Consider the following 16724-nt stretch of genomic DNA (forward strand, 5'->3'; position numbering starts at 1 on the left):
CTACTAGACTGTACAACAGTTTCCTCCCCCAGGCTGTCAGGCTCTGGAGAGAGTACCCTGGAGAGAGTTTCAGACAAATGCCGCGTCAAAAGCCCGCGTTTGCACAACGGCGTATAAGAACTTTGGCTGCCGCTGAACATTTTATACGATTAGTGCAACACACTGAGTTCCGTATTTTCTTTGTCCAACTCGGTTTTGCACTGACCCTGCACTAATTTTGTATTCTGTTTATACCGTTTTTTGCACTATTTGTACTTGCATAATTTCTTTTTTGTCTGCGTTTATTGTATGTCTTCTGTTGTGAGAGTCTGGGGGAAACGACGTTTCGTTGCTCCGTGTGTTTTTATAGCATATGGGTGACTGACAATAAAGGATAACTTGAACCTCTTGAGACGTAGTGAATGGACCTGACTCCACTGCCTTCGCTGGCAGCACCTTCAGGTGTTAACAGCAGAGGGAGCTGAACGATGGGGTTGCAGCACACAGTAGCCCGACAAGATACGAAAAGATTACCTGTTTCTCCCGGAGAGGCTGCACAACATGGGTGATGCACAGATCCAGGTCTCTGAAGTGATCTTTCTCAGTCTGTACTAGTTCCTCGATGATCTTTAACCTCCTGCGCATCATGTGCTCCCTCTGTTCCTCTGGGTCCAGCGTTGGGGTTGCTGAAGCTTCAGGAATTGCATGGGGAGTCATCTTGGCTGTGGGGGTGTTGGTTGGGTGGGGGAAGAAAGGGAGAAAAGTTGGAATGTAGGCAACACTGGAGAATTGTTCTGAATAACAGGAGGGCGGCAGCTCGCAGGAGAAGCATAATTCTCAACTCTCACCAGATTTTGTTTTGACAATTATTTCAAAACCTTTAGTTACGGACAATTAGTGGAAACGTTTTCTCCACATTTACTCTACAAATTTTTGACCATCTTTAATCCTCTGTGCTCCAAGTTCCAGTCTCTCAAGGCAATTGAAATTACTCAGTCTTTGGATTCTGCCGAGGTACTTAACATCCTTCCAGAAACATGGCTCTGTGGAAGAGACCGTTGCCCGGTTGGTCGGAAGGCACTGTAGTGTAGCAGTTAGCGTAACGCTTTACAGCGCCAGCGACCCGGGTTCAATTCCGGCCACTGTCTGTAAGGAGTTTGTACGTCCTCCCCGTGTCTGCGTGGGTTTCCTCTGGGTGCTCCGGTTTCCTCCCACATTCCAAAGACATACGGGGTTAGGAAGCTGTGGGCATGCTATGTTGGCACCGGAAGCGTGGTGACAATTGTGGGCTGCCCCCAGAACACTCTACGCAAAAGATGCATTTCACTGTGTGTTTCAATGTACATGTGACCAATAAAGAAATATCTTATGTTAAACAGGGTGACAGGATTACCTGGTGCATTTCTTCACAACAGTGACTGCTCTTAAATATCTATCAGACTATCGCACTGCATGATGGTCAGCACAGATGCAGTGGGCTGAAGGGCCTGTTTCTATGCTGTAAAACTCAACTACAGTTTAATCCAAACCTCTGTACTTTTCTATTCTGTCTCCTTACAAAGTTAGGGATCAAAGGAGAAGCCACCTCTTCTTGCTGCCACCTTCAAAGAGTTAAGTGTGTACATCTCCAGGACATACTGTTCATACACTCCCCTTAAACCCTTCTAATTGATGTTGCCTGGAAATAATCAGAATTCCATTGAGTGTAATTTACTTGGATTGCAAGAAAGTATTTCGAAAGAAAGAATCATACTGTCAGGACATCTCAAAGCCTGCCCTAGCTCAGTAAATACAGTCGATGTTCGGGAGGAATGCTGAGGGAGCAGATAATCATCCCCTCCACGTTACCTCACCACAAGTCGAACAGGTTCCCATTCCTTCACCACTGAGACAGCAGAAGTATGATGAAGCAGAGGGGCAACCATTCCATGACTAAAAAACCTCACCTTTGTGCGATCTCTCCACAATTTCACCCATCAATATCTTTTTAAACATCACCAGCCTCGCTCTGTCCCATGGTGTATCACTTCTTCTGCGTTCTATTGCGTGATCAACCCTCCTTCTGTGTTCAGTTGTGTGTTCACCCCTCCTTCTGCGTTCTATTGTGTGTTCACCCCTCCTTCTGCGTTCTATTGTGTGTTCACCCCACCTCATTCAATCACTCCTGCCATATAACACTTACTTGTTAACAGTCCTCTCGTTAACAGTCCTCTACATCACTACAGCTAATCTTCTTGCACTTCCTATTGGGTAAAACCTGGACTATTTTACTGCATTACATAAAGCTGCTAAATGAATCCAAATTGCTGGGCCAGTGTAAACTTAATGAGCAAACCTGGTCTAAATAAATGTTGATTGTGCATTAGACACATCTTCAATAAATGACTACAGAGACCCTGTGTGCCACTGACATGCAAACTAATAGTGGGTTACCAGACGAACCTCTCAAAGTAATGGGAGATAAAGTGTGACTCTTTGGCCCTGAAAGCCACCGAAACAATCCCACAAATTGCAAAAGATGGAAAAAAATGAAAATCATTATTTCAGGATGAACCATATCAGCTGGACACGGGTCATTATTTATAGAAAGACTTGGTTAGATCCTACACAGAGCACTATGCTCAGTTCTAACCTCCGCATTATAAAATACAATGAGGTTCTCCAGAAAGTAGATATATATCTATTTATTAGTCACACATACATTGAAACACACAGTGAAATGTGTCTTTTTGCATTACCGAGAGTGTTCTGGGGGCAGCCCGCAAGTGTTGCCACACTTCTGGCGCCAACGTAGCATGCCCACAACTTCCTAACCCGTACATCTTTGGAATGTGGGAGGAAACCGGAGCACCCGGAGGAAACCCACGCAGACACAGGGAGAACGTTCAAACTCCTTAAAGACAGCGGCCGGAATTGAACCCGGGTTGTTGGCGCTGTAATAGTGTTATGCTAATCGCTACACTACCGTGACACCAAACTGAGGGGTTAATTAATAGAGGTGTTTAGAATTATGATTATTGTAAACTTATGTCACTAAACAAGCAAGTTGGGCTGAAGGGCCTGCTTCCATGCTGTACAGCTCTACAACTCTGTGACTCTAAGGAGTGCTTGGAGAAATGTATTTAAGGGATGAGTTGAAGGAGTAACCAGATAAACATAAGGAAGGAGTGGAGGAACATGCTAGGACTAAAGGAATGAGTAAGGTGGTAGGGGATTTAGTGGAGCATATTGTTTGGATGCATCACGGCTTGGTACGGCAACTGCTCTGCCCAGGACCGCAAGAAACTGCAAAGAGTTGTGGACACAGCCCAGCACATCACGAGCACCAGACTCCCCTCCATGGACTCTGTCTTTACCTCTCGCTGCCTTGGTGAAGCAGCCAGCATAATCAAAGACCCCACCCACCCAGGTCATTCTCTCTTCTCTCCTCTTCCATCAGGTAGAAGGTACAAGAAGCCTGAGGGCACGTACCACCAGACTTAGGGACAGCTTCTACCCCACTGTGATAAGACTATTGAATGCTTCCCTTATACGATGAGATGGACTCTGACCTCACAAACTACCTTGTTGTGACCTTGCACCTTATTGCACTGCACTTTCTCTGTAGCTGTGACACTTTACTCTGTACTGTTATTGTTTTTGCCTGTACTACCTCAATGCACTCTGTACTAACTCAATGTAACTGGACTGTGTAATGAATTGACCTGTATGATCCGTATGCAAGACAAGTTTTTCACTATACCTCGGTACAAGTGACAATAATAAACCAATACCAATAACCTGTATCTGTGCTCTTGCTAGTTCTGTCTCAGTGGATTGTACCTGAGTCACAATGTGACTTGAACATCGTGATTTGAGCACAAGTGTTTTAGCTTTTAAAGGCTGATTGTTTCTACCTGTTCTTGCCCCACTGAACTCAGTTCTCCATACCTGAGCTCCATCCTGTGTCCCCTTGTCCAGACCCATCCCAATTACATCCAGGGCACCTCTGATGCCCTCCACCATTTGGATAACTTTCAATTCCCTGATCCCAACCGGTTCATCGTCACCATGGACATTCAGTCTCTATACACCTCCATCCACCATCAGGAAGGTCTTAGGACCCTCTGTTTCTTTCTTGGAGAAAGACCCAACCAGTTCTCCTCCCATTCTCTTGGTAGATTTTGCCGTTACCCTCAACAACTTCTCTTTCAATTGCTCCCATTTTCTGTAGATGAAAGGTTTAGCTCCGAAGCTGTACTGAGGCAATACTGCGCTGTTAGAGGTGTTGAGACAATCACAGGTTGTCTCCTTCCTCAGATGGATACAAGACATCCCGTGTTCCCACCTGGAGAGCAGAGATGTTCTCTATTATCCTGGCCATTATTGTAAAGAAAGAATTTTTAGTCATTAACCAATCCTTCTTTGTGGGAGCTTGCTGTGTGCTAATGGATATTTCCTAACTTCGTTATTATGGCACAGAAGGAGCCCATTCAGCCCATCAGGTCTACCTATCCCATCTCCCTCCCTTTCCCCCTGAACCTGATTCCTTTTCACCAGCCCATCAACTCCCCTCTGTTTATCCCATCACTCACCTACCGAGGGACAACTTACAGCAGCCAATTAACCAACTCGGGGATGTTGGAGGAAACCCATGTGGTCACAGGGAGAACGTGCAAACTCCACACAGAGAGCTCCCGAGGTCAGGACTGAGCCTGGGTCTATCAATGACTATATCTCAATAGCTGCCAAATGCTTTGGGATATCCTGTGATTCACAAAGATGCTATAGAAATGCAAGTCTTGCTTTGATAACAAGGTTGGTGCAACAGTGCGGAAGGTAGTGCTGCTGCCTCACAGCTCCAGAGACCTGGATTTGATCCCGACTTCCAGTGCTTCTGTGTGGAGTTTGCATGTTACCCCATGACCGTGTTGTTTCTTCCGGGTGCTCTGGTTTCCTCCCACGTCCCAACCATGTTCTGGTTGGTAGTTTAGTTGGCCACTGTACATGGGGAGGGGAGAGTTGATGGGAATGTGAGAGAGAACAGGGAAATAAACGGGGCAACGGGACACCTGGGATTTCTCCATGGGCCGCACAGACTCGATGGGCTGAATGGCCTCCTGAACTAAAAAAATGAAAGTAAAAGGCATTGTCTGGAGTCATTCGACAAGAAGTTATTGCAGAGATTATGGAATGATTGATTGAATGGCTGTTCACATCTCTGTTTACCCTGTTGTTCTGTGAATAAACCTGGCATTCTAAAAAAATGGAAGAACAAATATTTAATGAGGAAGTTGTAAATCAACAACAAACGTTATTTGATCCAGTACATTATCACCGGGGATACAATGTCCAAACAGCGTACTCAAAGAGAAGCTGTGAAGAGTGTAGGCTTCCTGTAACCATGACTATACAGATAGGGAAATAACTTGTGTACTGAGCTTTGAACTCATCAGATGCCATCCATAAATTCTAGCCTGACTTGGGATGAAAGACCACACCTCTCCCAGTGGGATGAAACGAGATTGGGTGGTCAATGGAAAGAAGCCCCAGGAGAGAGCAATAATTCAGCACCACAACTGATCAGAAAGACCATTACAGTAACTACTGTGGAAATTGGAAAATGTCACAGTGTTGGGAAATTAAAGTAAGACGTGTGATTCGAATTGACTTTCAGCCCCTTGGAGCCTTCAGAGTGATTTCTGGCTGACAAGGTCAGATTTGGTGGCAAATTTGGAAACAACAAGGTCCCTCATGGGAGGCTCAGCCAGTAGATTAAGATGCACGGGATCCATGGTGACTTGGCCGTTTGGATTCAGAACTGACGCCCGTAGAAGACAGAGGGTAGTAGTCGACGGGACTTATTCTGGCTGGAGGTCTGTGACCAGTGGTGTTCCGCAGGGATCCGTACGGGGACCTCTGCTGTCTGTGATGTATGTAAATGACCTGGATGAAAACATGGATGGGTGGGTGAGTAAGTTTGCAGATGACACAAAGATTGTCTATGGATAGTCTAGAAGATTGCCAAAGGATACAGCAGGATATAGATCAGATGCAGATATGAGCAGAGAAATGGAAGGGAGTTTAATCTGGCCAAGTGTGAGGTGTTGCACTTTGGGAGATCAAATGTAAAGGGACAGTACACAGTTAATGGCAGGACCCTTAACGGTGTTGATACACAGAGGGATCTTGGGGTCCAAGTCCATGGCTCCCTGAAAGTGACTGCACAGGTCAATAGGGTGGTAAAGAAGGCACATGGCATGTTTGCCTTTATTAGTTGAGGCACAGAGTCAAGAGTCAGGAAGTTATGTTGCAGCTTTATAAAACTATAGTTAGGCTGCATCTGGAGTATTGCAGTCAGTTCTGGTTGCCCTACTATACGAAGGATGTGGAGGCTTCAGAGAGAGTGCAGAGGAGGTTTACCAGGACGCTGCCTGGTTTAGAGGGCAAACGCTATGGGGAGAGGTCAGACAGGCTTGGGCTGTTTTCTCTGGAGCGCTGGAGGCTGAGGGGAGAACTGATTGAAGTTTATAAGATTATGAGAGGCATCGATAGAGTAGACAGCTGGTACCTTTTTCCCAGGGTTGAAATGTCTAATATTAGAGGGCGTGCATTTAAAGTGAGAGGGGGTAAGTTCAAAGGAGATGTGTGGGGCAAGTTTTTACACAGAGTGTGGTGGGTGTCTGGAATGTGTTGCCGGGGTGGTGGTGGAGATAGATACGATAGAGGGGTTTAAGAGGGTCTTATGAATGTGCAGAGAATGGAGGGATACGGACATTGTGCAGGCAGAAGGGATTAGTTAGGCATTTAATTACTAGTTTACAACATTGTGGGCCAAAGGGCCTGCTCCTGTGCTATACCGTTCTATATTCTTAACCAGCTCCCACTAACAGCAGTGAAATTAAGATCAGATAATCAGTGAAATAAAACAAAAAAGCCACACTGGGATCCGGCAGTGTCAGTAGGGACAGAAACAGAGTGAACGTTGCTGGTTTGGTGAAGTTCCATCAGACTGGAAAGTTCTGAGTGATGTTGGTTGAGAGTCAAGTATTGTCCCAGGACAGCAGGGGAGTTTCCTCTGGTCCTCTTTGTCGTAACCCGATGGAATCTTTTACACCCACCCCGAGAGGACAGACAAAGCCTTGATTTACAGCTTCACCCAAAAGGGTGTGCCTCTGACAGTACAGCCCTCCTTCAGGACCAAAACGGTTTATAACCAAGTTGGTAGATGACGATCTTTAACGTTGGCAATATGGCCTACAGAACCATAGAACACTACAGCATAGAAAACAGGCCATTCGGCCCTTCTAGTCTGTGCCGAAACGTTATTCCGCTAGTCCCATTTACCTGCACCCAGTCCATAACCCTCCAGACCTCTCCCGTCCATGTATCTATCCAATTTATCCTTAAAACTCAAGAGTGAGCCCGCATTTACTACATCAGATGGCAGCTCGTTCCACACTCCCATTACTCTTTGAGTGAAGGAGTTCCCCCTAATGTTCCCTCCAAACCTTTCCCCTTTCACCCTAAAGCCATGTCCTCTCGTACTTATCTCTCCTAATCTAGGTGGAAAGAGCCTACTCGCATTAACTTTGTCTACAGCCCAAATACCCAAAGGCCCATCTGGTTGACAGCCGAAGCAGGAGGAAGGGTGATGAAGGACGGAAAGGCAGTCAGCACCCGCTGACAGGAGTACCTGGAACAACTCCTGAACCATGACTCTGTTGTTGACATCAGGGTCTTTGACTCCCTTCCACCGTAAACTATCCAATCCGACCTTGGCGGCACCAATGGGCAACAAGGAGTCAAAGAGGCCACATGCCAAATGAAGAACAACAGACCAGGGGAGCAGATGGTATCCCTGAAGTTCTCAACCTTGATGCAGAGGGACTTCACAGACACTAATTCACAGCCTCGTCCCCCACATCTGAGATAAGGACATGCTAGGCGCTGTAGTGATGGCCATCGTCAAGGAAGGAGACAAATCCCACTGTGGTAACTACAGAGGGGTCTCCCTGCTGTCTGTCATACCAGGGACTTCCTCAAACCACCTCCTGCAGAGTCCAAAGAGCTACTCCCTGAACCTACAGGCCAGGTGAACGTGACCTTCTCTGCCCAGGGAAGCAGTAGAGGCTACCTCATTAAATATATTTAGGACACAGTCAGGTAATTTTTGCATAGTAGGGGAATTACGGGTTATGGGAAAAAGGCAGGGAGGTGGATCTGAGTCTACGGCCAGATCAGCCATGATCTTATTGAATGGCAGAGCAGGCTCGACAGGCCAGATGGTCTACTCCTGCTCCTATTTCTTATGTTCTTATGTTCACACACATCTCAAGGGAGATGCAGGGAGCAGCACTGATCAATATACATGGTCTTTTTGACCTCACAAATGTCTTTGACTTCATCAGTTGAGAGGGAGTGGGGAGCAACCTTTGCAAAATGGGCTGCCTGCAGAAATTTGTTTCCATCTTACATCCCCCACATGTTGGGATGTTGGGATGTAAGCTGTGATCTGAACCGACAGGTCCACAACAACCCCAATCGTAGTGCTGACTGACGGCAGGCGAGGCTGTGTCATCACCCTAACATTTCTCAGCCTTTCTCACTGCAATGTCTCACCTCACCTCCAACTAGATTCCCACTGGAGCTAAATCCACAGGGTGAATGGGAAACTCTCCCAGCACAGCTGGTAGAGCCACTTTCTCACACCGTCAGAGACCCGGCTTCAATCCTGACCTCGGCTGCTGGCCATGCGGAGTTTGCACGTTCTCCCTGTGACCACGTGGGTTTTCTCCCACATCCCAAAGATGTGCGGTTTGGTAGGCTAAGTGGCCACTGTAAGTTGCCCCTGGTTTGTAGATGAGTGGTAGAATCTGGGGGGAGTTGATGGGAATGTGTGGGAAATAAAAGAATGGGATTAATGTCAGATTGGTGTAAAGGGGTGGTTGATGGGCATCGGTGATTCAATGGGCCGAAGGGCCTGTTCCCATGCCAAAGCTCTCCATGACTCTGTACGTTGCCTCTGCCCTAGAACTAAGGTCACCCCAACCTAAGTCGATGAGCTGTGGTATCCCATCGATGACAAGATTTGTGCTTGTTCAGAGGGGTCACAGGGAGAACGTGCAAACTCCACACACACAGACAGCACCTGAGGTCAGGGTCGAACCTGTTCCCCGGAGCTGTGAGGTATCAGCAGCAACTGCTGTGCTGCGGTGGTACCCTCCGAGCTCTGTCACAACTAGTGATTACCAAATAGTTAGTGTACATAGTAAGTAATAATGGTCAAGCACTGATCCCTGTGATTCCCAACTCCCGCTGGTCTAACCACTCGTTACCCATGCACTGCACCCTCTGCTCTGCAGCTGAGGTGCTGCCTGTTTGCTTTCTTGATCTTTTTCAGTTGAGAAATAATCTGGGCACAAACAGAGACTCATGATTTTATACTCCTTTATAAGCTCACTTAGAGATTCTGCAGATGCTGGAATCTGGAGCAATACACAAAAACACACGTCCATGGATGCTGCCTGACCTGCTGAGTTCCTCCAGCACTTTTTGTGCATTGATCTGGGCACAAACGCTGCCTTCTCTAACACGAGAGAACACCATGTGTATAATGTCCCACGAGTTCTCAGTGAGCACGGATGGATGCTAACCTTCTACCTTGGGAGTTCTGTTTTTTGCTTGATACCCCCTGGTGCCTTGTACTGTTACATCCCACTATAGCTAATGTGTTACCCTACATTTAACATTCTTCCATTGACCGTGCTGCGGCGTGATCAGATGCCTGCTTAAAACAGCAAAGGCTGGAGAACTAAAAGATGAAATGGACACCTTGCTTGTCAGAAGGGCTTGTTTCTTTCCCAGAGATAGAGGGGAATGGAATATTTGTGCACACCCTGTTGCCATTGGACACTCCCAGATTGGGAGTTGCACCGTGTCAAGCTCCTTTTATAGCCCGAACTTTCGAATCCCCATCTGCTCACTTCCCAAGTGAACATTTCTTCTAGATATTTGCCAAGTTGCTCAGCAACAGTTTAATGAAGCAGCTCAAGAAGAAACACAATAGGGGCCTTCCCCTGGAGAAGCTTCATGTTTACACAACGCAGCAACAGCAGAAAGCCACATCAGGTCGTTTCAGCTTCCCTGGCCTTCTGCAGAAGCTGCATCAAAACCCCACAGCCTCATGGTGCAGCCCCACCCCGCTGCAGCTCCACCGCGAGCCAACGGTTGGGCTTGACCTGGATGGGACTAGGCCCCAGCCTCTGCTGGGACTTTCACCAGGGCAGAACCTTAAAGGTTTCTCTCAAGGCTGGAGTGGGTGTTCGTGGGAGAGCATTCAGCGGGATGGAGTGCAGAAAAGATTTATGAGGATGTTGCTGGGACTCAAGGGCCTGAGTTACAGAGAGAGGTTGAGCAGTTTGGGATTGTAGTGTAGGAAACTGAGGGGTGAGCTTATAGATGAGTATAACATCATGAGGGGCATAGATAGGGTGAATGCACACAGTTTTCTGCCTTCAATACAATAATTCCAAACAAGCTTGTCACCAAACTTTGAGACCTAGGACTCAACACCTCCCTCTGTAACTGGATCCTTGACTTTCTAACAAACAGACCGCAATCGGTGAGGATAGGCAGCAATACCTCCAGCACGGTTATTCTCAACACTGGTGCCCCACAAGGCTGCGTCCTCAGCCCTCTACTCTACTCCCTATACACTCATGACTGTGTGGCCAGATTCTGCTCTAACTGCATCTACAAGTTTGCAGATGATACCACTGTTGTAGGCCGTATCTCAAATAGCAATGAGTCAGAGTACATGAAGGAGATAGAGAGCTTAGTAACATGGTGTCATGACAATAACCTTTCCCTCAATGTCAACAAGACAAATGAGCTGGTCATTGACTTCAGGAAAGGGGGCGGTGTACATGTACCTGCCCACATCAATGGTGCTGAGGTCGAGAGGGTTGAGAGCTTCAAGTTCCTGGGAGTGAACATCACCAACAGCCTGTCCTGGTCAAATCACGTAGATGCCACGGCCAAGAAAGCTCACCAGCGCCTCTACTTCCTCAGGAGGCTAAAGAAATTTGGTTTTTCCCCTTTGACTCTCACCAACTTTTACCGAAGCACCATAGAAAGCATCCTATCTGGATGTATCACGGCTTGGTACGGCAACTGCTCTGCCCAAGACCGCAAGAAGCTGCAGAGAGTTGTGGACACAGCCCGGCGCATCACGGACACCAGCCTCCCCTCCTTGGACTGGCTTTACTTCTTGTTGTTTTGGTGAAGCAGCCAGCATAAGCAAAGACCCCACCCACCCGGGACATTCTCTCATCTCTCCTTTTCCATCGGGTAGAAGATACAGGAGCCTGAGGGCACGTACCACCAGACTTAAGGACAGCTTCTACCCCACCGTGATAAGACTACTGAGCGGTTCTGTTATACAATGAGATGGACTATGACCTCACGATCTGTCTTGTTGTGACCTTGCACCTTATTGCACTGCACTTTCTCTGTAGCTGTGACACTTTACTCTGTACTGTTATTGTTTTTACCTGTACTACATCAATGCACTCTGTACTAACTCAATGTAACTGCACTGTGTAATGAATTGACCTGTATGATCAATTTGTAAGACAAGCTTTTCACTGTACCTCAGTACAAGTGACAATAATAAACCAATACCAATACCAATACCAAGAACTAGAGGGCACAGGTTTAAGATGAGAGGGGAGAGATTTAAGAGGAACCTGAGTGGTAACCTTTTCCACACAGTATGTGGAACGAGCTGCCAGAGGAAGTGGGTGAGGCAGGTACATTAACAATATTTAAAAGGCACTTGCACAGATACATGGATGGGAAAGGTTTAGAGGGGTCGGCCACCCTCGGGCAAATGGGACTACCTTAGGTGGGCACCTTGGTCAGCATGGACCAGTTGGGCCAAAGGGCCTGTTTCCATGCTGTATGACTCTATGATGGCTCAACACATGAAGCCCAACTGGGGTTCCGGGAAGTGACTGGCGTCAGCACGGACAGATCTGAACCTTCCGAATGAGACAGAAGAATTCTGCATTCTTTGGAAGGGGCTGGGTCTGGTCACATGCTCCCTCGTGTACCTCCATGGTGGGCCACCAAAGGTGGGCAGCAGTGCCACAGGCACCTGTCCCCACCGACACGCCCCAACAAGCTGCGTGCATTAAACAGCCCAGGAGCCGTAACAATCCCTGTGTCTGCGTGGGTTTCCTCTGGGTGCTCTGGTTTCCTCCCACATTCCAAAGACGTATGGGTTAGGAAGTCGTGGGCGTGCTATGTTGGCACCGGAAGCATGGCGACACTTGCAGGCTACCCCTCCAACATTCTTAGCAATGCAAAAAGACGCATTTCACTGTGTGTTTCGATGTACATGTGACTAATAAACATCTTATCTTAAAATATCTTAAAGTGGACTTACTGCTGGATGAACCTCCCGTCGGGGACCTTGTCAAACGCCTTGCAGACAACATCCACGGCTCTACCTTCATCAATCACCTTCGACACCTCCTCGAAAACTCAATCAACTTCCTAACCCTAACCCCAGGGCAGGAGAGTATAACCTCAGTCGGGGGGGTGGGGGGGGTGGTGGTTTAAGGATTGTCTTAAAGGAAGCAAGAGAGGTGAAGAGGTTTGGAAAGGGAACTCCAGAGCAGAGGCACTGACAGGTGAAGGCACAACCGCCAGTGGTGGAGTGATTCAGCTGGGAGATGGTGGAAAGGACAGGGGAGGAGGAGTGCGGAGACCTCAGAGGTGGGTACAGGAGTTGTGTAGGGCTGGGGAGGATCCCAGAGGGATAAGACCATGGAGGCATTTTAAAACAAGCGTGGGAGTTTTAAAAATTGACTCAGTGCTGGAGAAGCCAATGCAAGATGTGAAAAATGGTTGGTTGGGCTAAAGGGCCTGTTTCCATGTTGTATGACTCTATGACTCTATATTGGAGGCAGGATTAAATGTTGCTGAATGACAAGGCATCACCTAATCAGAGATTACTTGAGTTCCAACTGGCTGTGAGAAGGCAGGTCCTCAGCAGAACGGGCACATTAGACAACCAACTGCAACAACAAACAATCTACTGGAGGAACTCAGCGGGTTGAGCAGCATCTGTGGAGGGAAAGGAATTGTCAACATTTTGGGTTGAAAGCCTGCAGTGGAGAGGGGAGATGGCCAGGATAAAGAGGAGAGGGGGAGTGGTGAGAAAGGACACTTTATACTCCCCATCCCCTCCTTACGTCGGCCATCTCCCCTCCCCACTCTCAGTCCTGATGCAGGGTTTCAACCAGAAATATCAACAGTTCCCACAGATGCTGCCTGACCCATTGAGCTCCTCCAGCAATTTGTTTTTGCTCCAGATTCCAACATCTGCAGTTTCTTGTGTCTCCAACAAACTGTAACAGTCAGGGTGTAGGGTTGGGGCAGGTCAGCTGAAGCTCGGTGTCCAACCTCCAGAAATCCAGGGATGGGCAATCAGAATGGCCAACCCCGGTACTGACAGGAAGAGATACAGGCAAGGGCATGAGGTTGGAGAAAATCAGCTCCACAAATTCCCAAACATCCCTGGCAAACCTGGGAATGCACTGCATAAAAGTTATGCCAGGTGATTGGGAAAAGCAGCGAAGAATTTCCCAATGATTTTCTTTTGGACCCTAATATTGGTTTGAAAGTTGAAGCCACGGTAACAGGCAATGGATTTAAAGGGCAGATGCAACTCATGGTTCTATTTTTTTATTCATTCAAGGGATGTGGGCTTCACAGGCTGAGCGAGCGTTTAATTGCCCATCCCTAGTTGCCCCTGAGAAGGTGGTGGTGAGCTGCCTTCTCGAACCGCTGCAGTCCCTGAGGTGTGGGTGCACCCACAGTGCTGTTAGGGAGGGAGTTCCAGGATATTGACCCACAAGGGTGAAGGAACGGCGATATATTTCCAAGGCAGGATGGGGTGTGGCTTGGAGGGCAACTCCCAGGGGATGGTGTTTCCCATGTTCTTGCTGCCCTTTCCCTTCAACTGGTAGTGGTGGTGGGATTGGAAGGTGCTGTCTGAGGAGTCTATTGAATGCAAAGCTACAGTAGAATCTCCAAATTCACAAATGAAACAACAACGAAGTCTTTGGACGACAGCACGCTGATTTTCCCAAGCAACAGGCAGCGAGCGGAGAATAGTAATGTAACCCAAAATGATTCCCAGTTACACATACCAATGTAAATAGGTGTTATGGACAGGGAAGGTTACCTGGTTGTTTTCCATGCTGACTGGGGCTCACTATAAACAACCAATATAGTTTATTCAAATGACTAAAATATTAAAGTTATGTCTTTTAATGATTGGATGCAGTATTTCAACATCAGCGTTTAAAGAGTCATCCAACCAGTTAAGCAAAACACCTCACTAAACAGCCTGCTATTGTTTCCCATTACAAGGCTCTTCCAGATTCTCATACAATTAATTGCTTCTCTTTTTCTTTGACGTCCTCACTCAAAAAGATCCAACGTCGGTAGGTGTGACAAATCATTTAATTTTGGTGTGTCATTGCTCCAGTTAACACTGGATCTTTTGATGACATCTACATTTCATTAGGAACTGGGGACTGCTTTGGACAGAATTCCATCTGGATTCTGGGCAGTGTGTCTGGTGAAGGAACGTGATGTGCAGGAAGGTGGCAGTGAACCATTGTTGCCAAACTGCACAGGAACCTTGCACACAAGAGTTCCCGTTGCAGTTGGTTAGCCCAGGACTGCCTCCTGATGCAGCATCACTCTCCGACTGCCAAAGGAAGAGGTTCCTGGTCTTCAGGCATTTGTAAAGGATGAAGGTTAAAGGAAACAACAAACAAAGTGCTGGAGGAACTCAGCGGGTCGAGCAACATCTGTTGGGGGAAAGGAAATGTCGACATTTCAGGTCGAAATTCTGCATCAGTATCCCCTCCCACAGATGCTGCTCGACCCGCTGAGTTCCCCCAGCAGATTGTTTGTTGCTCCAGACTCCAGCATCTGCAGTCTCTTGTGTCTCCGAAGGTTAAGGTGAGGTTTATTGCCCTCTACCAGGGCAGAAGGTGGAAGGGGCACTATAAGCGTGTACAAAAACTAATACTACATTAGAGAAACACCAGAGACTGCAGATGCTGGAATCTGGAGCAACACACAATCTGCTGGAGGAACTCAGTGGGTCGAGCAGCATCTGTGGGGGCAAAGGAACTGTCTACATTTTGGGTTGAGTGGTGAGACAGAGGAGTCCGAGGCGATTGGCAGACTGAGGTGGGGTGTAAGCTTGTGCCAGGTAGGGGAGGGGAGCAGGGGTGGAGTTAGGAGACACACCTTCCAGCTGCAACCTCATACACTCCATCCCCTCCACACCAGCTGACACAGTGAGGGAACTCTCTCCCAATCAATAGTTCAGCCATAGATCAGTTCAGACAAAGGAGATGGGACAGAGAGAGAGGAGAGACAGGCAGAGAGAGCATTAATCCCCTCTGCCTGAACTGAATAACAATTGAAATCCTGGAGATGATCAGTAAAGTGACTTGGATTTCTATAGCGCCTGTTATGTCCCTTTCAGCACATGCCAAAATACTTCATAGTCAATTAAGTGCTATTTTTGAAAGGTAGTCTCTGTTATAATCTAGGGAATATTACAGCCAAATTATGCGAAGTAAGGTTCCACAAACAGCACTGATGTAATGACTGAGTAAAACCGAGTCAGTGTTTGGTTGGGAGATGACTATTGCCGGAGCACACTTGGAAGAAGATCTTAAAATGGGGCCATCACTTATTGAGGAGAGCTGGGCCATGGCTTAACCTCTCATTCAAGGGACGGTACCTTTCAGGGGTAGCACAGTGGCACAGCGGGTAGAGCTGCTGCCTCACAGCTCCAGAGACCTGGGTTCGATCCCAACCCCCGGTGCTGTGTGTGTGGAGTTTGCACATTCTCCCCGTGACCACGTGGGTTTTCCTCGGCTGCTCCAGTTTCCTCTCACGTCCCAAAGTTGTGCGTGGTGGTTAATTGGCCGCTGTGACTTGTCGTGTGTGCGTGTGTGTGCGTGTTTATGCATGTGTGCGTGTGTGTGTGTATTTGTGTGTGTGTTTATGCGTGCGTGTGTGTGTGTTTATGCGTGCGTGTGTGTGTGTGTTTATGCGTGTGTGTGTATTTGTGTGTGTGTTTATGCGTGCGTGTGTGTGTATTTGTGTGTGTGTTTATGCGTGCGTGTGTTTATGTGTGCGTGTGTGTGTGTGTTTATGCGTGCGTGTGTGTTTATGTGTGCGTGTGTGTGTTTATGCGTGCGTGTGTTTATGTGTGCATGTGTTTATGTGTGCGTGTGTGTTTATGCGTGCGTGTGTTTATGTGTGCGTGTGTGTGTGTGTGTTTATGCGTGTGTGTGTATTTGTGTGTGTGTTTATGCGTGTGTGTGTATTTGTGTGTGTGTTTATGCGTGTGTGTGTATTTGTGTGTGTGTTTTTGTGTGTGTGTTTATGCGTGCGTGTGTGTGTGTTTATGCGTGCGTGTGTGTTTATGTGTTTATGCGCGTGTTTGTGTTTGTGTGTTTATGCGCGTGTGTTTGTGTGTTTATGCGCGTGTGTTTGTGTGTTTATGTGTGTGTGTTTATGCGTTTATGTGTGTGTGTTTATGCGCGTGTGTTTATGCATGTGTTTATGCATGTGTGTTTATGCATGTGTGTGTGTGTTTATGCATGTGTGTTTATGCTTGTGTGTGTGTGTGTGTGTGTGTGTGTGTGTGTGTGTGCGCG

The 16724-nt window shown here is 47.4% G+C and overlaps 1 protein-coding gene across 2 annotated transcripts in view; it reads right to left on the bottom strand.

The window, feature by feature from the left end:
- The window catches only part of arhgef38 (Rho guanine nucleotide exchange factor (GEF) 38), a 73553-nt gene that overhangs the window by 41821 nt on the left and 15008 nt on the right, over positions 1–16724 (bottom strand). For both annotated transcript variants that reach the window (XM_052010263.1, XM_052010264.1), the window contains exon 2: positions 514–701. In XM_052010263.1, the coding sequence (XP_051866223.1) occupies positions 514–701 (188 nt within the window). The remainder of the gene's footprint in view (positions 1–513; positions 702–16724) is intronic.

Source organism: Pristis pectinata, chromosome 2 (assembly GCF_009764475.1).
Source record: "Pristis pectinata isolate sPriPec2 chromosome 2, sPriPec2.1.pri, whole genome shotgun sequence".
In the NCBI taxonomy this organism is placed as follows: Eukaryota; Metazoa; Chordata; class Chondrichthyes; order Rhinopristiformes; family Pristidae; genus Pristis; species Pristis pectinata.